This window comes from Ipomoea triloba, chromosome 4 (genome assembly GCF_003576645.1).
Source record: "Ipomoea triloba cultivar NCNSP0323 chromosome 4, ASM357664v1".
NCBI classification, from domain to species: Eukaryota; Viridiplantae; Streptophyta; class Magnoliopsida; order Solanales; family Convolvulaceae; genus Ipomoea; species Ipomoea triloba.
The window spans coordinates 13,365,889-13,388,602 of record NC_044919.1 but is presented as its reverse complement, the minus strand read 5'-3'; the positions used below and the strand labels follow the sequence as shown (position 1 = coordinate 13,388,602).

General features: G+C 35.0%; 2 protein-coding genes across 3 annotated transcripts; both read left to right on the top strand.

Moving 5' to 3' along the window:
• Positions 1–20: 20 nt before the first annotated feature.
• LOC116016428 (LEAF RUST 10 DISEASE-RESISTANCE LOCUS RECEPTOR-LIKE PROTEIN KINASE-like 1.1) lies at positions 21–3,153 on the top strand. Of its 2 annotated transcripts, XM_031256684.1 has the most exons (5): positions 21–35; positions 210–873; positions 985–1,026; positions 1,173–1,415; positions 1,940–3,153. In XM_031256684.1, the coding sequence occupies exons 1-5, from the start codon at positions 30–32 to the stop codon at positions 2,911–2,913; spliced, it is 1,929 nt and encodes a 642-aa protein (XP_031112544.1). In that variant the 5' UTR covers positions 21–29; the 3' UTR covers positions 2,914–3,153. The 2 variants fall into 2 exon arrangements, with proteins under 2 accessions (XP_031112544.1, XP_031112542.1); XM_031256682.1 differs by lacking the exon at positions 21–35 and having other exon boundaries at positions 109–873.
• Positions 3,154–9,523: 6,370 nt separating this feature from the next.
• On the top strand, positions 9,524–12,174 carry LOC116017209 (LEAF RUST 10 DISEASE-RESISTANCE LOCUS RECEPTOR-LIKE PROTEIN KINASE-like 1.1). Its single transcript, XM_031257745.1, has 4 exons — positions 9,524–10,162; positions 10,744–10,785; positions 10,893–11,120; positions 11,195–12,174. The coding sequence occupies exons 1-4, from the start codon at positions 9,604–9,606 to the stop codon at positions 12,172–12,174; spliced, it is 1,809 nt and encodes a 602-aa protein (XP_031113605.1). The 5' UTR covers positions 9,524–9,603.
• Positions 12,175–22,714: the final 10,540 nt, after the last annotated feature.

The window sequence follows — 22,714 nt, the reverse complement described above, 5'->3', positions numbered from 1 at the left end:
TTTCTCTTTAATTTGCTGGTCCACCGGGAATGAAGGTGAGTAGGAAATTCATCTATGTGATCGAGGTTAGGCATATACAAACATATATAGTGAAAGAATTCAGGCTACCATACAAATCTATCTTCAAGTTTTTGGCGATTTTTAGTATGGCTACATATCTATTTCTTGCTTGTTTCCTTTTGTTTCAAATAGTTATCATTCTTGATCAGTTAGCTGAAGGGGAAAGCAGTTCCCAGTCTAGCTGCCCAAAAGAATTCACCTGCGGAAACCTTCCAAACCTGAGTTTTCCTTTCTCCAATGTGTCGAGACCTGAATGTGGGTTGTACACCTTAGATTGTGGTGCTACTCCGTATCCAACAATTACCTTGGAATTGGGACAACACCAATATGGAGTTGAAGTTAATAGGGGTAATCTTATGTTTCTCTTTGACCCACTTCTTGATAAATACTTGCGGAAACGAAGTTGCAACGTTTTCCACACAGGAATCTCATTTCCCAGCTCTGCTTCCATTTCCTTCGATTTCTTGTCCAAAATCATGTTTTACAAATGCAATCGTACTTCATCAAATGTTAGCAGCTTACAGAAGAAGATTGACCATTATTTCCGTGGATACAGAAGCTATAACAACTGCCAAAACTTCACCTTGTACTATATCGATGGGGACAATCATACTCTACCAGCTGCCAGAACTCTTCCTGCAGAGTGTTCAGTTATTTACTTGCCGTCTTACGGATCATCCAGAGGCATCGACGTATTTGTGAAATTAAATTCTTCCATTCTCATACAATGGAAGGTGTCTGAAATTTGTGCTGAGTGTCATTATAATGGGGGGAAATGCTTAACTGACACCCATAACAATTTTCAATGTTCAGGTACACAAACCTGCATTTACATTATCAAATTCTTATATTATGATGATAGACAGTTGGTTTTACTCTCATCACAATTCTTACTGAATTAATTACCTTATTTACTTCGATCAGATGCAGGAAAAAAGGAGCTACCCAAGGGCATTCATATTCTTCGTAAGCAAATTAAAAAGATTATATTCTTAGTATATATATATATATTATATATAGGTCCACTTGATATTCTATGCATAATATATAACAATCTCAGTATAATTATATTATTAAAAGGTTGATTACGTTTATATATTTTGTGATTTCAGTTCAGTGTGCTATAGCATTGATCTTATTTGGATCTTTTACAAGTTGTGTCATCGCCATTGTTCTTCGGTGTCGAAAGAAGAAGGGACATGCTGGTTCTTCTCAACTGTCCACCAATTGGGACCTCGAAGGATGCAAACTGTTGGGAGTTCATGTCTTCTCCTACTCTCAACTTGAAAAAGCTACTGATTATTTTCACTCTGACAAAGAACTTGGAGATGGTGGCTTTGGCACTGTTTATCATGGTAAGCTGCTATGAACCAATACTCTAATTTGTGATAATCAATTGACTTCTAATTTTTAACTACATGTTAGAGCATCTATATCAAAATAAACGTGCAGTCTAACTGTTAGGGTTAAACCCTTACTACTGCGTCAAAAGCTATATCCCACACCAAAGACGCACAACTTTTATACCGCCACATTGTCAACAGGCAAAGTGTTGGATTTAGCCCTTTACTAACTAGCGAAGGCACGCAACCAATTGTTGGATTTGGACCCTTCACCTGCTTCCACAAACTAACTAGCCGAGGCACACAACTTTTATACTGCCACATTGTTAAGAGACAAGGTGCTGGATTTGGTCTTCCACTAGCCTCAGCCCAACAATTCCCTAGCCATCGCCCAACAATTCCCTAGCCATCAATTATTGTTGGACTTGAATCCTTCACCCGCCTCCGCAAACTAACTATTAGCTTACAATTTTAGTACATTATTCAATTTGGTATCATTAATTTCAAAGCTAATTCTTGTTCTTCATCATGAGCAGGCAAACTTCGTGATGGTAGAGAAGTGGCAGTGAAGCGCTTATATCAGCACAACTACAAAAGATTGGAGCAATTTATCAATGAAATAAAAATCCTCACCACCCTAAGGCACCGCAATCTTGTGACTCTATATGGCTGCACGTCAGGACACAGCCGGGAACTCCTCCTGGTTTATGAATATATCCCCAATGGAACAATTGCAGATCATCTCCATGGCGAAAAAGCCAAAGATGGATCACTCACATGGCCCATCCGAATGAAGATCGCACTAGAAACCGCTACTGCACTCGCTTACCTCCACGCTTCCGACATAGTACACCGCGATGTGAAGACTACCAACATTCTTCTCGACAACAACTTCTGTGTCAAAGTTGCTGATTTCGGGCTTTCCCGGTTTCTCCCTAACGATGTCACTCATGTGTCCACTGCACCGCAGGGGACGCCTGGCTATGTTGATCCCGAGTATCACGAGTGCTACCAGCTTACAGATAAGAGCGACGTTTACAGTTTCGGGGTTGTCCTTGTTGAGCTCGTATCCTCGATGCCTGCCCTGGATACGAGCAGGCATCGAGACGTGATCAACCTAGCAACTCTAGCACTGAACAGGATAGCTAGAGGTGCATTTAGTGAGTTGATTGATCCATCTCTGGGATTTGAGACAGATGGTGAAATCATGAGAATGGCCACTTCAGTAGCAGAGCTAGCTTTCCAATGCTTGCAACCCAAGAAACATATGAGGCCTACAATGGATGATGTATTGGAGACATTGAAGGAGATTCAAGGTGGCGAGTTCCAAGACGAGACGAAAAATGATGAAATTGATAAGAAGAATGTTTCCAGCAGTGTAGAAATCGTTCTATCACCGGAATCAGAAGAGGTTGTGCTGTTGAAGAAGATTGGTAGATTCCCAACTTCTCCAACTTCAGTGACTGATAGGTGGGTTAGTAACTCTACTGCAACATGTAACAGTGTGTGAAAGTTCTCTGTGTGGAGCAGGGTGTGCATATACAGCTGTTTTTTACATGTGTTAATATAATGGAACCTATCCCATTATTTAGGACTTTCATTCTTTTCATTGTACTTTTTTACACTTTTCATTTTGTATTTAGTTGCAGGAAATCTGCAATCCTGACATTTATTTGATAAGGATAACAGAAAAAGAAAATCCTCGAATGTTAGGTGATATTTATGAAAGTGTCACATTAATTTTCCTTGAGATTATTCCACATTTTTCATAGGATCAAATCAAAACATGATACCCTGTAAAAAATTAGGACTAATCTCAACCTCTATCAAGTTCATCAATGATTAAGGATTTTAATGAAAAAATATATATGATCAATTTTATAATTATCGCAAACTTTCAAGTTTCAATATTCATTAATAGAACCCCATCTTTATCCTTTAGTTTCTGACAACCCTCAACTGTTGTTCTACCCAAATGGATGGATCAAATTAATTCTCCCTTTTTTGCGTGTGAACATGTTCTTACTTGAACACATATGGGAGAAACTAATAACTATTCTTAGCTTTACATATGAAAAAATCGGATAGATAAAATCATATTTAAAAAGAAAAAGGCAATAGCATTTTTATAATTTTCACCAACTTTACTATTCAAAATTGAACACTAAAATCTGCACTTCTCAGAATTTTCTAGGTTTGCACATTTAGTATTAACATTTTGCACACTTAGTATTAAAAGATTGTATTTGCAAAAATTCGAAATTACATTGCCTTAAATTTTGATTTTAGAGTTTATGACTGAGTTGTTTGTTTTATTTAGCTTAGTGGTTTAGTTGTTAATGCTTAGCATCTAGCATTTATGGTTGATGTGGTAAATACTCTTGGGTATGCGTATTAATATCAGTTATCATATATTTTGAATGTAGTGGCTTGGGTGTTTAGACTATGCGTTGATTGGAGGTTCCCGAGCTTTCAAATTCAATTCTAAAGAGAAAATGGGAAAAGTTTCCCTTCTTGGCAATGAAGGCTCTATTTATAGGGCAACGGAAGGGAACACATGTTGGGCGTTTGGCATGCCTGCCACGTGTTATACATGCATTGGGGAGGTCGGTATCCTTACATATTAATACACGTAGTCTTGATTCCTGACATGCCCAATCTCTAGGTGTTCCGGGTCGGAGTTCCCGATCTGAGCCTCAGGGTCGGGACCGAGCCAATATTGAGAGACGAATTCACTACAATTTCATTTGGCTAGGTCAGGACCCGTATCTTGGTCGGATCCAGTCGGGAATTGTTCCTCGTGGCTCTAGGAGTGCATACCGAGCATATTGATATGTCATTAAATGGCATCATATTTGTGCTTGTTTATGCTTGCTTTTTATTCAAATATTATGTAAAGGAATGTGGAATAATGCTTAATTTGTTGTATTTTGTTTGCAAGAAGAAAACATCGAGTAATGGGCAAGCAAGCATGAAAAGAGGTTAATCTGTGGAGAAAACGAAGATTTAAAGCACAAGGAAAGCACCCGAGGGCACACCGGGAAACGAAGGAGCAAAACAATGGCGTGGATGTCAACTTGAAGAACTCACGCTGAGACTCACACCGTGAGTCCTCAGTGTGGTTTCTGATCAGAAACTCACGCTGAGACTCACGGTGTGAGTCTCAGCTCATTGAACTCACGCTGACACTCACACCGTGAGTGTCAGCGTGAGTCTCAATGACCAGTTTCTGATCGTTGAGACTCACGGTGGGACTCACGGTGTGAGTCCCACCGTGACTTCTAGCCCTGAAAGGTGCGAAATGGCGCAAATATTACACTATAAATACCTTTGGTTGGTTATTTTGTAAATACTTTTGAATTTCTAAACACCCCTTTTAGTTTTTCTCTCTAGGAAACTTTAGAAAACACTTCCTACACTTGTAATCTACCATATTTTAGAGATTTAGAAGAAGAATTCCAACATTCAACTTCAATTTCCAGATTATTCCTTGCATTTAAATCATAAAGTTAAGTTCTTTATTCCATATCTTTGTATTTATATTTCTTAAAGTTTGTTTGAATTATATGTTTATTATTTCAATTGCTAATTGCTTTACATTTCAAAATATGAATACTTAAACATAATTAGGATTTGAATTGAACTTCCTTGAATCCCCATATGAATTAAATTGCATAAATTAGGTTTGTATTATCTTAATGTTGAACTTGGCTATGAATTGGGTAGAATTGATTTGACTCTTCATAGTTATGACCAATCTATGCAAGAGATATTTGGAATTGGTGTTCCACCTATAAGAATAGGGCTACACCATAGCCATTCCTCTCATATTTCTTACTCACCTTTGAGAAAAGGGAGTTTGAAGGAAATAGGCACACAAAGTGTTTGTTAAATTGTCTCTTCTAGCCAAGTTGCCATGAGAATGGGACTTAGGATTAGTTGATAATCCAATTGATCACGAGAGTGACATTGGCACTTAAACCATTTCCCAAGTTCATCATCTAGACTTACATAACTTAATCTTTAGACACAAGGGATTTTATTCAAGGATGTTTGATTCAAATCTCTATTTCATTTATTATCTTTTAATTACCTTATTTGCTTGCGTTATTGATTTCTTGAACATGCAACAATCCAATCTCTTTAGGTTAGCTTTCAAACACTGCATGAACCCATGCTTAACCCCTTATTACTCAAATCCCCTTTAAGGCATTCCTTGAGAACGATACTCTTAATTTCCATCACCACTAAAATTACAACTTTCACATATACTTATCGAGTAACTCGGGGTATATTTCCCATCAACGATTTAGATTTAAAATTTAACTTTTTCATTAATTTTTAAAAGTTTATCCAATTTTACATATGTAGTTGTTACATATTACGTATTTAAGTATTCAAATTTGTAAAGTGAAGTTGACTATAATTACGAAATTGCCATCGCATTTTTTTAAATATGATTTAATCCGTTCGATTTTTATGCATGTAAGACTGAGATTGATTTTTGGTTTTCTCCTGAGATGTGTTATCATGGAATCCTAAGCATATATACATATATATATATATATACATATATACATATATATATATATATACATATATACATATATATATATATATACATATATACATATATATACATATATACATATATATACATATATACATATATACATATATACATATATATACATATATACATATATACATATATACATATATACATATATACATATATACATATATATATATATATATATATATATATATATATATATATATAGGGTCATAATCAGGTGCGGTCGTGCCTTCCCGTGCGGTCGGTGCGATTTACATCACTCAATGTTAAGAAATACATCACACAAATATGCACTATTAGGTACACATAACCAAAAACACACCACTACGTATGAAAAAAATACACCACACAGTGTTAGGAAGTGCACAATTAGAAACAGGGTAGTTATGATGTGTTTTTATGCATTTTCATTATGGTGCATTTCTTAACATTGAGTGGTGTAAACCGCACTGCCGCACGGGAAGGCGCGGCCACATTTGAACAGATTTATATATATATATATATATATAATAGAGTTCATGTGTGATCGCGCCTTCCTGTGCAATTTACACTACTAATGTTAACAAAATACACCACTCAATGTTAAGAAATGCACAACACAAATAAAGACAAATATGCACCATTAGGTACGCACCACCAAAACACACACCACTAGGTATGCAAATATATATACACCACACAGTGCTCAAAATGCACAATTAGAGGCAAATGAGTTATGGGGGTGTTTTTGTGCATTTTCATTGCTGTGCATTTCATATCACTAGTGGTGTATTTTGTTAATAATAGTGGTGTAAACTACACTGATCGTACGAGAAGTCGTAACTACATTTGAGCAGATTTCTATATATATATATATATATATATATAGTTAGGGTTGTTATTTTAGTGGTCAAGGGATCAAGACCTTTTCGTTAATTGAATTTATATGAAACATATTTTATGATTCAATTATGCAAATAAAAAAAATTAAAAGATAATTTACTTTTTGTCATATTAAAATTATTCTAGAAAAACTTGAAATCGATCCTGTTAAAATAAAAAACTATTTATAAATATCATATTAATATTTTTTTTTATCTTGTTGTCATATTCAAATTATTATGAATATTTTTTTTAATCTTGTTTAGAAGTATTTTGATTTTCTTAACTCTTTGTCTCTACCCATTTTTGTAAGGGTTTTTTTAGTATAAATTTCAATGAATAATTATTTTATTATTTTTATCATAAAAATGTTATTGTTTATACGTTTATTTGATTTTAAATTGTTTAATCATTTCTATAAATTATAATTATCTATTTATAAAGGCACTGATGTTGTTATTTACTCTTTTAGATTTATTAAATCACTTAGAAATTTTTCGATCATGATCATTATTGTATATATTAAAATTTACCAACGCAAAGCGACCTTTCATTTCCTTTTTTCGTCGTGGCACACAAGGCCCTTGCAAAGAAAAAGCTTTATCCCAGCCGAATAAAAGATTAAAAAATGTGAATCTTATTTCAGGTTATTTGACATTCGTATTATTTTTCTCTATGTAATTTAAAATTGAAGTATGGTAGTGACTTTTTCTAGATGGACTCTAACCAATTTGGTCAGCCAGCCATCACAACAATATTACTATACCATTAATACACTGAAGTCAATAATAGATATTCTTCTCCCAAAGGACAAGCAGGGGAGGGCGGTTTTGCAAGGGATTACTGTTTTATTTTGACTATGCTGCGTGTTGTAGCCGTGGTTGGCGTGGCATGAATGACAATGGTCCAATTTGATAAAATGATTGTTAGTTGATTGAGGATATAATTACTTAATAATATTAGCTGATTGTAAAAAAAAATGTTTGATAAATTACTTTTTAGCTGATAGTTGTTTAATATAATTTGTTTTACTAAACACTTATATTGATTTTTTAACTAAGTCAAACAACTAATAGTGGTCAAATAAATTAAAATTAACTGACAGGCTAACTATTTTACCAAACAAGACGAATATTTTGGACCAAAAGTAATCTTCTTTGTTTTCAAATTTTATGCTGGATTTCAAACGGACTTGTGCAGAAAGGGATGGCTCTTAATGTCAGCACCTCTTACTTTGAGGTTGAGTTGAGTCAATTCAAAGGTCATCCTTTTCGGCTATCTTTTCACGTTTTGAGAAAGGCATAGCTTCCTGGTGATTTCGTCCTCCGCGGGCTCTACTTCTTGAAAAATGATGGAATTCACCGGAAAATCTGTCTGAACAAATTGAATTGGAAGGAGGAGCCAAGTACTATTTCTATTTTGATGGTTAAATTAGTTGCATGGGAAATTTATATCTAAACCCATCTTATGTGGGCAATTTATATCATGGACCAAGTCTATATAGCATTATGGAATCTCGATTAAAAGACGAAGTACAAAATTCATATTCATAATTATGGTAAATAATTTCATAACACAAGACATATACACATGTTATATATTTACTTATTTTTTAAATCTAATTTAGGTACATAATTTATGTTTATAAACACATAATTTTACAATACAAGGTACAAAATTCATAAAGGCTATGTTTGACAAACCTAGCTGAGAAGTAGCTGAAAACTGAAAAGCTATAAGCTCGAAGCTGAAATCTGAAGAGCTATTAAGCTAACTGTTATGCTTAAAAGTGTTTGGTAAAATTAGTTTTTTGATAAGTTGATAAATGTAAAAAGACTAAAAAGGACATCTTCATACAATTTAAATAGTTTTAAATTTAAATAGGTTTGTTTATATATTAAAATATAAAATAGTGAAATCAATATATTTTAATAAAATATAAAGTAAGAACATATATTTGAAAACATATAAAGTAAAACAAAATGTTTATAATTAATAAGATTAGTTCATACAAAAATCAATGTTCAAACACAAATGTCAAATTGAAATTACAACCAAACATATTTAAGAGAAAAAGTCAAAAAGGTTTAGCCAAAAAAGCTTTAATTGGGAAGGGTAAATGATGTCACTTTTTTAAAATAATAAGATTAAAGATGAAAAAAAAAAGTTAGGAAGCTATTAACTTATTTTGAAAGAAGGTAGCATTAAGAAATAAGCCTACTAGTTTATTTTAGGAACATTACCAAACAGAGCTTATAGCTTATTAGTAGCTTAAAATAAGTTATAAACGCCTAAATAAACTCTGCCAAACAGAGCCAAAATAAGACATAATTACTAATTTATTTAAGGTACAAAATTTTATAACAAATGATACAAAAACTCACAATATAAGACACATACGTATACATCAAGGTCCACCGTGTGAACCGTGGTCCATTGTCTTAGGTGGGGTTACAAAACCAAACTTTTCCATACTCTTATAAGAAAATTCCAAGTCAACTTCGAGTCTTATCCGAGAACATATGCTTTTACATAGAAATAGTGAAGGAAGTGACAGTAGTACAAATAACAATGAACTTAAACCATTGTTTGTATGGGTTTTGCTAAATGGCCTGGTTTAGTATTCCCGCATACCTATTCTGGGTTATCTTTCTTCATCTAGTTCATGGAGAAGGGGTATCCCAATCCCAATCCCAATCTTTCTGCCCAAAACAATTCAACTGTGGCAACCTCATAAACGTCACTTTTCCTTTCACCAACATGTCACAACCCAACTGCGGATTGCACACCTTAGATTGTGGTGCCAGGCCATTTCCCAGAGTTAAGTTTGGAGAACAACAATATGATATTAAGAATATTAGAGGTGAAAGTATGCGTCTCTTCAACCCCCTTCCACAGAGTTACTTTCTGGAACGAAATTGCAACATTTTTTACAGAAAGTTCTCATCATTTCCCACCTCTGCTTTGATTTCGTTTGTTCCTCGTATGCATAACTTCTACAGATGTGATCGGAAGTCAAATGTTAGCTTGCAGAAGATTGGTCGTTACTTTAATGGATTTGCGAGCTATAATAAGTGCAAGAACTTCGTGGTGTACTATAGAGAGGGCCGCAATGATACTGCCCCAGGCGGCAGCCTTCCTGCAGAGTGTTCAATTATTCAATTGCCATTTCGAAAGAACTCCAGAGCAAGTGACCTATTTCGGAAATTAAATTCTCCGATTTCTGTAGAATGGGAGGTCTCTGAAACTTGTGAGGATTGTCATTATAAAGGGGGGAGATGCCTAATTGACCACAATAACACTACTCTTTGCTCTGGAGGTATAATAAGGACATGTATTTACATCATATTCTTATGTACTGAACCCTCGTGTTAGGGGGAGGTTGGTGAATGGCCATGGCCAGCACCAAATGGACGGAGGCCTGTAGGGCCAAGTCCAACACAAAGCCTCTTAAAAATATGGCTGTTTTAGAAAATAAAGTTGCACATTCTATACTAGCTATAGCCTTTGATGTAATGGACTAATAGTAAACATTTGATTCTAATAAGTGGTATCAAAGCACGGACCAATTAAGATTGGTGGCTAGAGGATCATTGAGCAGAGGTTTGAAAGGCCAACTCTCGCACCTGCTTTTGGTGTAAGGCCAATTAAGACTGGTGGTTAGGGGATTGTTGGTGAACGCCTCTCTGATTGTTGGGCGGAGGCATGAAGGGCCAAATCCAGCACCCACTTTTGGTGTAATATAATGTTAATCCAGTTGGGTTTACAGATCAAACAACTTGTTTCGTTTCTTATCTTGAAAGCATTCTACATTTTCATTGTCTGTTTCTACTGAGTTTGTGAAAGTTGTGTGTGTTTTTCATTTCTGGACATTAGTCAACTTTTACCTTATTACTTCAGTTGCAGGAAAAAGTATCAAGTCAAAGGTCATTCTGGTAACAGGTAAACATCTTTTATAAGCAACATGAATCTCAGTATCCATTTGATATTCTATATATAGATAACAATGATCTCAGCATCATCAAACGTTGATTACTCTCTGTTTTCAGTTTTTGGTGGGGTAATATTGATCCTGGCAACAAGTTTGGTGGTCATGTATTTTCGGAATCGCAAGAAGGGATGTTTTGGTTCTTCTTCATCCTCAAAACGTGACCTCGAGGGAGGCAGCAAGTACTTTGGGGTTGCAGTTTTCTCCTACTCCGAACTTGAAAGAGCAACGAACAAGTTTGATTCTTCAAAAGAACTCGGAGATGGAGGATTTGGAGCTGTTTATCACGGTACGCCATCTATAGAAACAAAGTATTAGTGGTGTCATTTTGAAATCTAGCGAAATCTTGTATGTTGTAACCAGGCAAACTTCGAGATGGAAGAGAAGTTGCAGTGAAGCGGTTGTATGAGCACAACAGCAAGAGAATGGAGCACTTCATTAATGAAATAAAAATCCTCACCCATCTAAGGCATCAAAATCTTGTAACCCTCTATGGCTGCACGTCGAGGCGCAGCCGTGAGCTCCTCCTTGTTTATGAATACATCCCTAATGGAACAGTTTCAGATCATCTCCATGGGGAAAGGGCAAACCGTGTAACCCTCGCGTGGCCAATCCGAATGAACATTGCAGTAGAAACCGCTATTGCACTTGCTTATCTCCACGCTTCTGACATAATACACCGCGATGTGAAGACTGCTAACATTCTTCTCGACAACAACTTTTGTGTAAAAGTTGCTGATTTCGGGCTTTCAAGGCTTCTCCCTTACAACGTCACACATGTCTCCACTGCACCGCAAGGGACACCAGGGTATGTTGATCCCGAGTATCACCAGTGCTATCAGCTAACTGATAAGAGCGACGTTTATAGTTTTGGAGTTGTCCTGGTTGAGCTCATATCATCAATGCCTGCTGTGGATATAAGTAGACACAGAGACGAAATCAATCTGGCGAATCTAGCGATAAACAAGATACAAAGACGTGCATTTAATGAGCTGATCGATCCATCTCTAGGGTTCGAGACAAACACCGAAATAACGAGGATGATCACTTCAGTGGCAGAGCTAGCATTTCAATGCTTGCAAGCCAAGAAAGAAATGAGGCCTACAATGGATGATGTAGTGGAGACACTGAAGGGGATTCAAGGATGTGATGAGTTCAGAGAGGATGCAATAGAGGATCAGACAAATAAGAATACTAATGTTTCTAGCAGTGTAAAAGTCCAACCCACATTGGAATCAGAAGATATTGTCTTGTTGAAGAAGATCAATAGGTTCCCAACTTCTCCAACTTCAGTGACTGATAGGTGGACCAGTTGCTCTACTGCAACCAGTAACAGTTCATGAAATTGTTATCTGTTTAGAATGTTGATTTACATTAACTGAACCTATCAGCTTTTTTTTTTTTTTTTTTTTTTTTTTTTTTTTTTTTTTTTTTTTTTTTTTTTATTTTTTTCTTTTTTTTTTTTTTTTTTTTTTTTTTTTTTTTTTTTTTTTTTTTTTTGATTAGCTTTATTTTAACTAGTATTTAGCCATGTTATAGGCAACCAGCCACTACTATCTTTTGTTTGATGGAAATGATAGACAATTTATTAACTAGGAACGGCTGATAATAGCTCAATGGTTTATATATAATTAATATAACCAGGCAATGTATGGGGCATTGTATAATTAAATAAAGGGAAATTATATTGATCAACGTTAATTCTTACTATATTTTTATGTGCATAATTGACATCAAACTTATATGATTTTATGTTAATTGAAAGTTAAGTATGTGCTTATTTGACTATTTTGTGTCATTTAGGTGATTTGTAGGCATTGATGGTAAGATAATCTAAATTGGAATTCAATTGGATATGTTTTGAAGTCATATTGATACAAATTAAGGTGTGTTCAACGGGTCATGAGAGGTTAAAAAAGTGAAAAAAAAAAAACGTGTTGGAAGTATCATGGCATGACCCAGGGACCCAAAGGAGCAAAGGAAATGAACTCTAGTAAATGAGTACCATTCAAGTTAATCTTTATACGTGTTTTTTGCAAGAAATAAATTTGTTTTTTTTTTTAGTAATTGAAAACAAAATCTCCCTGGAGTGTTTAAATATCTTTTTTATTTTTGAGTTTTTGCCCAAAGGTATCCTTCCAGCCGACAGCCAGAAGACTAACCCTCATCCCAACTGTCAGCACACTAAGTGGTAGGGGACTGGCCAAATGATTTGCTCCATTCACACATAGGTGAAGTGTTTAAATAAGTTGGAGAAAGTTATGGAACGGTAAAATTGAGTAGGTGGAATTGTAAACTCTTTAAAGAATTGTACCCGATCTCAATAATTATATATATCATCATTTCCCTTTTCTCTCTAAAACAAAAAGCCTTTCTCTGCTGCTCAATTTCGGCTTCCACCGCCGGTCTCCGGCCGGAGCTCTAATGGGGCTTTGAGCCGGCGGTTTTGGTCACCTTCTACGTTTGCTCTCGCTCTTCTTTCGCATCAACCACCGTCGCAGCTCCGTCCACCTCTGACCACCGCCACAGATCTTCTTTGTCCGTTTTCTTTCCCTTTGAATAAAATAATAGTAGGTAGGTATTGGGGTTTGTGTTGGTAGTCTTGAACTCCCAACCCCACTTGGCTTTACCACTTTTTATTTTCTCTATTATTGTGTTTTCCTCTCGTTACTTTCACGGGCTTTTTTCCTCTTGTTACTTTCACGAGCTTTTCATTATCATTAGCATAAATCGTTTAGTTTGGTTTCGGCAAGTGTTGATCTTATCCTGGGCGAGCAAAAAAGAATGATGACGAAGACCCAGATCTTTGATGAAGCTTTAAGCTCCTTGAAGGAACATAGCTTTCTAGTTATGAAACAGTCTGCGATTCAAGTTTTCTATAGCATAGTTAGAAAAGTTGTTTCTATGTCTGACTGTAAGGAATGGTTTACCATTTCATTGATCGTTGATGTAAACGTTTTATGTTATGAATTAATGGAATAACTACGTTTACCTTCAAAAAAATATATATCATCATTTGCTTCTAATAATATATTTCAAATACAAAGTGGAAATGTACTGATACTAGTTCAAATCTACATTTATTTTTAATGTGCGACAAAAACTAATTAAAAGTCTGTCAAGCTCCATTTTCTCGACTTTATGTGTATAATTTAAGAAATATTTTTTTCATTCACTTATTATTCATTTTTCAGTGTATAATATATACAGAATTTATCTCCTCAATAAAGAGAATCCAAATCTACTTTTACTCAACCCAAAACAATAATAAATCTCTTTTAAAATATTACCTAAAGTGAATACCATTTTTATGCTAATATTTTAACACAAAACAAAAAAGTGGAGGCCCTATGTTGAGGAAAACTATGAGGATGACAAAGAAAATAGTTCTTTGATCTTGGAGGGTCCAATGACGAGAGCAAAGACACAGATATTTCATGAAGCTATGAGTGGCCTTATTAAAGGAGTAAGTGAAGCTAATAAAAAATATGAAGATGGAGTTGAATGTGGTCAATCTGATTCAAGGCACAATTTGAAAAATAAAATTAAGTGGAGGCCGGTTTATACCTTATTATTATTTTTTTTTTGGTGGATACCGGTTTATACCTTATAAATCAACACTTGGAGTATTTTTTCTTGCAAATAAAAGTTTGAGACTGTTTTGGTCCGTATTTATGTTACTAAATTTGTAAAGTCCAAATTAAGCTTATAAATCCTAAATTCAATTAGAGTTTAGTTTTTATATTCTTATTTGCATTTTTGTTAGATAGACAGCGAGACTTTGCACCACCACTCGCCGACCGTTCTTCTTTCTTAACCGGCCCGACCCGTTTAACGGTCTCATGTTGGCCCAGAGAGAATCATCACTTTTAGGAATTGAACTCGGGTTCTCCCAGAATTCTTCACCACAAAGAGAGCTCACTTGCCACTTGAGCTACCCCATTGGGTTACCCTATCTTGGATTATTATAGCACCACGTAAGAGATAATGATGGAACACTAAAATTTAATAATGGTGTTGCACTGTATTTCACCTAATTGAGTATGTGGCGTTTTAGACTCTTTAAAGAATTGTACCTCACTAATTATACATTACACCAAGTAATATCTCACATGCCTAGCTAGTTTAGATGGTTAGCCACATGAACTCAAATCTCGCTACCAGCGTCGAGTGTAAGCGTTCAAAACTTATTGAAAATATCCTAATGCAATATGTTTAAATTTATCTCAATTAAAAATAAAAAATAAAAAGCAAAGTCAATTGAAATATCTTATTTTTAATTAAGGAGATTAATAACTTTTTTATAGTAGTACTCTTGATTAAAAAAAAATTAAAAGTCAAACTTAAAACAATTTAGTTGGGTTACCTCCGATTTTTCACTCTCCAGCCATGTGTGTGTTTATGTTTAGTTTTGGATTTCATTTGCGGCTACGCAAATGAAAACTTCTATGCTATACAATTCAATAAGTTCTAGAAAGACTCTTATATAAATAGTGGTGCAAACAACTTTCCAAATCAATGTAAGACAAAAGCTTACTTTAAAGTATTTCTTCTTATAATATTGGCTAGAATTTTTTATTTTTTTTTAATAATAGATAAATAGTAGTCTGAGTTGTCAAGACTTTGTGGTCTAGTGACATCCGGTGTCCCGATTAACACTTCACATGGATGATGGGAGTGGGTTCGAGACTTGGTGGAGGCAACTGTTGACTCTACTACATTGTAACAGAGTCAGTCGTGCTCAAAAAAAAAAAAGTAGTCTGAATTAGTGTAATTATTGGCTTAGCAACTAATCCTAATGTTTTAAATCCCTCTTTTTTTGTATTTTTTTTATTTTTTTTTTTGAAATAAAATCCCTCAAAAGTGACTTATTAACCTTCTTGGTGATGTGAAGGTGCAGGCAAGAAGATTACAATAATATTGTCAGCTAGAAATAAAATCCCTCAAAACCAATCCGCACTAAAGCTGCAACCAACTCGCACGCAAAGAAGAAAAGATTACAAATTTCTTGATTTTCTAATGAAAGTAAATAGGTTTGTTGGCTGATGATATATATATATATATATTGTCTTCCATTCTTGCCGAAATGATGCTGATGATTTCCAGCCTCCATGAAGTGATCTGTTTTGCTAGTGTAATTGCAGTCATATATTCATAATCCAACCAAGCACAACATACATCAATCCAAAACAAATGTGCACATAACTCGCACGCAAAGAAAGAAAGGATTACAAATTTCTTAATTAAAAAACAACAACATGATGTTTGTGTAATTGCCTTCCTTACTACGTTGTTGTCTCTCACTAATTACATGAATATTTTCTAATAAAAGTAAATTGTTTGGCTTCCATTCCTGTTGATTTCCGCCGCTATGAACTACTTTATTTGATGATCTGTTTTGGTAGTAGTGTTGAAGTTGTATACTGTCTCCTATTTTAATTTGGGTATTATGCACTCCACAAAGCTTAATTAGGAAGGAAGGTTTCAGAATGAGCTAGCTACTATATTTTTGTTTTCATTTCATCCATCAGATCGCCATGGATTCACCTTCAATCTTTCTCAAGCAAGCACGAATCCAACGTGGACGGCGTGCAACATGCGTGCTGGAAGTTTGTGGTTAAGGTGGAGGACTCGCATGTCGTGCTGCCATGCGTTCCAGGAACAGTATAATGCTTGCCCTCTCTGCCGTTTTCAGTTGTCCACTGGCCACCTACTGCGAGTAAGTGTTAACTAACCTAGGCCATTATTATTATTATTATTATTATTATTATTATTATTATTATTATCATTATTATTTTTTGAGTTCTACTGACTCTATTATATTATAGTACTTGTTCATATATACTTTCTCATTGTGGGGAGGAATTTCGGGAGAACCCGGGTTCAATTCCCATAAGTGACGATTCCCCTTGGGCCAGCTCCTGTGCCTCTCGGAACGAAAGTGGGTGGACCTCGGACCGTTAAACGGACGGAGAGAAAGACCCCGTAAATTTACCAAAAAAATATATATATACTTTCTCACCGTAAATTTACCAAAAAAATATATATATACTTTCTCAACTTGTTGAAGCACAAAGTGTCAACACTGCTTCCTCGATCTCATGACCTCTCATATATATAGGAGAGTCACTTATTATTATTATTATTATTTTAAAATATTACGCAAACCTTAATAGTATAAAAGTGTTTTGGGTGAAAAGTTAAAATTGAGGATTTTGTTTTTATTCATAATATAGATAGTATAGATTGCATTGCCTAAAAATATATGTATTGTATTATTACGATTAATAATTTTAATCTATAATTGTATTCCGAATAGGAACGTAGAGAATTTTTTTTTTATTAGGAATTGTATTATCATATTTTCTAACATTACGCAAACCTTAATAGTATTTTTTTGGTGAGGAACCTTAATAGTATATCGAAAAATAAAGCACGCTATCATCTAGAAGGGAATGCTAGACATTAATTTTAGATTAAAAAAATGGAGGAGTAATTTTGTCTTAGTACTTTCTTTTTTCGTTCCTAAAATCTACGGAATTAAAATTCAAGGGGTCATGAGACTCTAATTCCATGAAAATGAAGGAATTGCAATTCTCTCCAATCAAACAAAGAAATTTAGTTGTCTTGGAATTAGGTGGGAATTAAGTGCGAATGCAATTCAAATTCCCTCCAAGGCTCCAACCAAGCCCTTTAAATATTAGAGTAATATATGCTGCATTGTGCTCTAAACAATTTGATCACGTCATTTAATATACAATAATTTTAATAAGGATAACTAGTATTTTTCATATTTAAAATAAACAAACATTTCAATTTCTTGATAAAGTACTAAATTGCTCCGATCCCTACCATATTACCATATTAATGGATTCCTTTTTTATATTTTTGTGGGGATGAGTATTTTTATAATTTTTCTTTTTACATTTTTGATGTACAAATATAATAGCATTTTTCTAAAATTTATGTTTTAAAAATTGATTCTTTTAAGTATTTTTTTTATTTACAAGAAATAATATATAATCATTATCCGAAAATGCACTTTAGATAAAACCCGCATCCTGACGCTAGCTAATTACTCGATCAATCAATGTAATAATGTGAAATTTAGGCCTTGTTTGGTAAATGACTGTTAGCTGATAGCTAATAGCTAGCTGATTAGATTAGAAGGTATAACTAGTTGATAGCATTAGCTGATTGTAGAAAAGTATTTCGTAAATTTGCTGTTAGTTGATAGTTGTTTGGTATAATTTCTTTTCTCAAAAAGTTAATTGGAAAAGTTGTTTTGAGTAACTTTTTGAATTTTAGCATTTTGGAGTTACAAAAAATTGATTAACTAACCAAGTCAAATAGCTAATAGTGGTCAAATAAACTAAAATTGACTAATAAGTTAACTATTTTACCAAACAGGACCTTAATTAGTATTTTCTCATCTTATGCTATATGTTCATCAATAGTGACCTCATTCTCATTGAAAGTGGTCACTAACTGTACTAGGAAGATCTTATATAGCCAAACACCTTGTGATCTAATGGCACTCAGTTGTACTCTCACATGGGAGGGGTGGGTTCGATCTGAGCCTTCCGATATTGGCTTTCTGTGAAAAAGATCCTATACAATTAGCTTGAACAATATAACATTTCACATTATAAGTATTTTTTCTTATAATATTGGCTAGAATTTTTTTTTTTAAAACAAATAAATAGTAGTCGAGTTAATGTAATTATTGACTTAGCAACCTTAATGTTTTAAATTCATCTATTGTGAAAGCGACTTATTAAAGTCTTATTAGTGATGTGAAGGTGCAGGCAAGAAGCTAAGATTACAATATTATTGAATCTATAGTAGCATGCATGTATTCACAATCCAACGAAGCACAAAACCAATCCGCACAAAAGCTGCAACCAACTCGCACGCAATGAAGAAAAGATTAGTTGTCACCCCACAAGTTCCACCGGCGGTGTACCTCCACTCTTATTGACCTCTTCATGGCTCAAATTAAAGCTAAACTCTAACTTCTTTGGTGGCCTGGAAGATCAGAAATAGCTGCGCTGCTTCATAGCCTGTTGTTGGCACTGAAAATTCAAATAATGTTATTGGGTCGCGGCTGATAGTTTGCTATTAAATTAATTGCTTTAATTAATTAAATTGGGTTGATATTTATTTAATTGGGTTAATTAAATGACCCATTAAATAATTAATTGGTCTAATTAATTAATTAAAAGTAATTAGATGTTGGATTGTTCGGCCCAAGTTGGTGGAATAATTAATTGAGTTGGACCAGGCAAATTGGAGTAATTGGGCCGCTCAAATTGACGGGCTTTGACTTGGTTTGGCCCATGAAGAATATATGTGAATTATATAATTTTGAGGAAATTGTGGATATTATAAATTGATTCAAAAATATAAAATCATGAACCTGGACATCATGGTGTCCAGGTACATTCCTTGAATTTAATTCAAAATATTAAATTAAATTCAAATGATGGGTTTGTTAGATTTTCTCTACTTTCCCACCACTATAAATAGTGGCTTCACTTTGAGGATTGAAGGCATTGAAGGCATTGAAGATCAGAAGACTCTGAAGCTCTGAAGATCTGCATCTTACCGGGAGGAGCACGCCTGCAATTTATTTGCACCGGGAGGACTCGCCTGCAATTTATTTGCACCGGGAGGACTCGCCTGCAATTTATTTGCACGAAAGACTCGCTTGCAATTTACTTGCACCGAGCACCTGCAATTATTTGCACCGGGAGGACACGCCTGCAATTTATTTGCACGAAGGACTCGCTTGCAATTTATTTGCACCGAGCACCTGCAATTATTTGCATCGAGGGACACGCCTGCAATTTATTTGCACCGGGAGGACTTGCCTGCAATTTATTTGCACGAAAGACTCGCTTGCAATTTACTTGCACCGAGCACCTGCAATTATTTGCACCGAAGAACTCGGCACGCCTCCAGTTCAGCATACTCTGAACTCGGTCTACTTCTAGTTCGGCATACCCCGAACTCGGTATAACTCGGCACGCCTCCAGTTCAGCATACTCTGAACTCGGTCTACTTCTAGTTCGGCATACCCCGAACTCGGCATACCTCGGCATAGCTCGGCAAAACTCGGCACGCCTCCAGTTCAGCATACTCTGAACTCGGTCTACTTCTAGTTCGGCATACCCCGAACTCGGCATAACTCGGCATAGCTTGGCATAACTCGGCACGCCTCCAGTTCAGCATACTCTGAACTCGGTCTACTTCTAGTTCGGCATACCCCGAACTCGGCATAACTCGGCATAGCTCGGCATAACTCGGCACGCCTCCAGTTCGGCATACTCCGAACTCGGCACAACAAGGCATACTTCCAGTTCAGCACACTCTGAACTTGGCACACTTCCAATTCGGCATATTCCAAATTCGGCACACTTCAAATCGGCATACTTTTAGTAGAGAATCAGAGGACTTCTATACAGAGATTGTACCGTTTTCGTTTGATATATACTAACTATTGTAACCGATATACTTTGAATTTTGAATATATAGAATTCAAATATTTCGCGTTTACACCTGTAAACACTACATATTTATTTGAAACATTGATTTAAATTGACAATTTCATACTAAATTTGAAACATTGATTTAAATTTTATCCAAACTTTTAAATGTCATAATTTCATACTAAATTTAAATTCTAGATGAAACACCAATATAAATTTGGTTACAACATTTTAACGTAGTCTAATCCCTTAGCTTAAAAAAATTGATCATCACATATATAGCTTCTTTAATGCCAAGCTCCCTACCAACCTTCAGCCTCCATGAACTACATCTGATCTGTTTTGCAAGTGTTGCAGTCATATATTGTCTCAGATAAATGTATTAATATAAATATATATATATATATATATATATATATATATATATATATATAAATTTTTATTTCATTTGTTCTGCCCAAATTTCCCAGATTAATTACAACTTCTCTATTCTGTGCAATTGCACCTCTACCTTGCCATTGCCTAGTCCGCTTTTGTCTCGCTACCGTCAGGATAAATGCAAGAATATTGACAAATGGGGTCATTTTTTTATCATGCACTTAATAGTGTACGCACGACGCACGCACACTGCACGCACGACGCACGCAAAACAAACGCACTATCAAATTTATTGTATTAAGACAATTAGTTTTCTTTGCATTATGAACTCAAAGAAAGTAGATGATAAAATACATTTGCCGGTAGTTCATTATAAACCTTAGCATTTATTGTAATTTTTAATGTATTTTGTATTTGATATTTTTTAATTGGACTTTGTATTTGAACATTTTTTAATTCATTTTACTTTCACTTCTTCGGCTTCACTAAAAGAAAATTCTGAATCAGCCCCTGCAGTCTCAAGAGGAGAGTGACTTGTATGCATGGCAGGAGAAGACATACACGGGCCTATAAGAACCCAATAATGAAAACAAGAAAAATTAAATTTAAAACCATTTTCCTCTAGCTTTCTTACCAAAACCCCAAAATCGTGAAAAAATTAAAAAACAAAATCAAGTATGGCAACCTTCAACCTTAAAACCATTCTCTTCTTCCTCGCTAAAATCCTGAAGTCGTTCTTAGCTTCAACAATGGAAGAATGGGATCCATTCCATTTACTCCAAAATTTCACACGTATGAAATTTCGGTTGCTACTCTTCTTACTCTTCACATTTTCTTTCTTCTCTTTTACAATTCACTTTACTCATCCTCTTAAATTTAAAGTCCAACATCAACGCTTCTCAGCTATTTCTATGATTTCCATTCTTGCATTGGTCATATTCCCTCAAATAATGTTCTGGTCCAAATATTGATAAATGGGGTCATTTTTTTTATCATACACGTAAAGTGCACGCAAAACACCCGCATTATCAAATTTATTGTATTAAGACGGTTAGAAAAACATACCTGCGCACCGGAAGCATCAAATCACTTTTTCATGATTCTATGTTTAAAGAGGGAGTTAGAAGGATTTTACCCTTCAAGCGTGCTTTGGCAGAGTCAACAGCTTGAACCGTCCAATTGTGCGGCCTCTAGTCCGTCCATCGGTCGGGCACTCGAGAAGTCCCAAAGATTTCTAAGTGAAAACTATTTTCCTGACTTAATCTCTGTATATCTTCTATCTCACTTAAGAAATAGGACAAGGCTATATATATATATAGCCTAGTTTGGGCCCAGCTTTTAAAAGCCCAAAACTACCCAATATTGAATTAATCTATTAATCAATTTATTAATGTTTTAATTCAATATCGATAACTCTTTATCGATTTCTTTTAAAGTTCTCAGCATTACCACGAACCATTAAGGTGTGATTTTCTAGGTTCATAGTCAAACTAGCAACGAGTAATATTTAATAACTCATTATTAAATAACTCGTAAGTCATGGGTGACACCTAGCAGTATGTAATGACTACCTAGTTGACAATGAATATATTTTAATATATTATAATGACCCTTTCCGTTACTAATATCATGCAACAATCCCACAACACTTGTTCCGAACCAGATAAAGGTCATGGTCAAACTTGGTCACAGCCATAAACCCGGTCAATATGTCTATTCAATATTCTTAACCTGAAGTCCAACTTCATTATACTCTGGCTGGCCAGAGAGGATTATTGAATAGACTGGAACATCCTTGTTACTTCAAGGCGGTGGATCCTCTATTGAACACAAACATGTCTCCGTACAATATTGAGCTAGGCCACCAAGTACACTTATAGTCCCATAATGAACAAAAGACGCATACTGGCAAAAACTAGTCCACCATATGTACGAGACAACCATGTCGTCTCAAGTCAAAGGATTATTGCATACTTATAACATACAGCATACCGATGACACGTAGGTAAACATC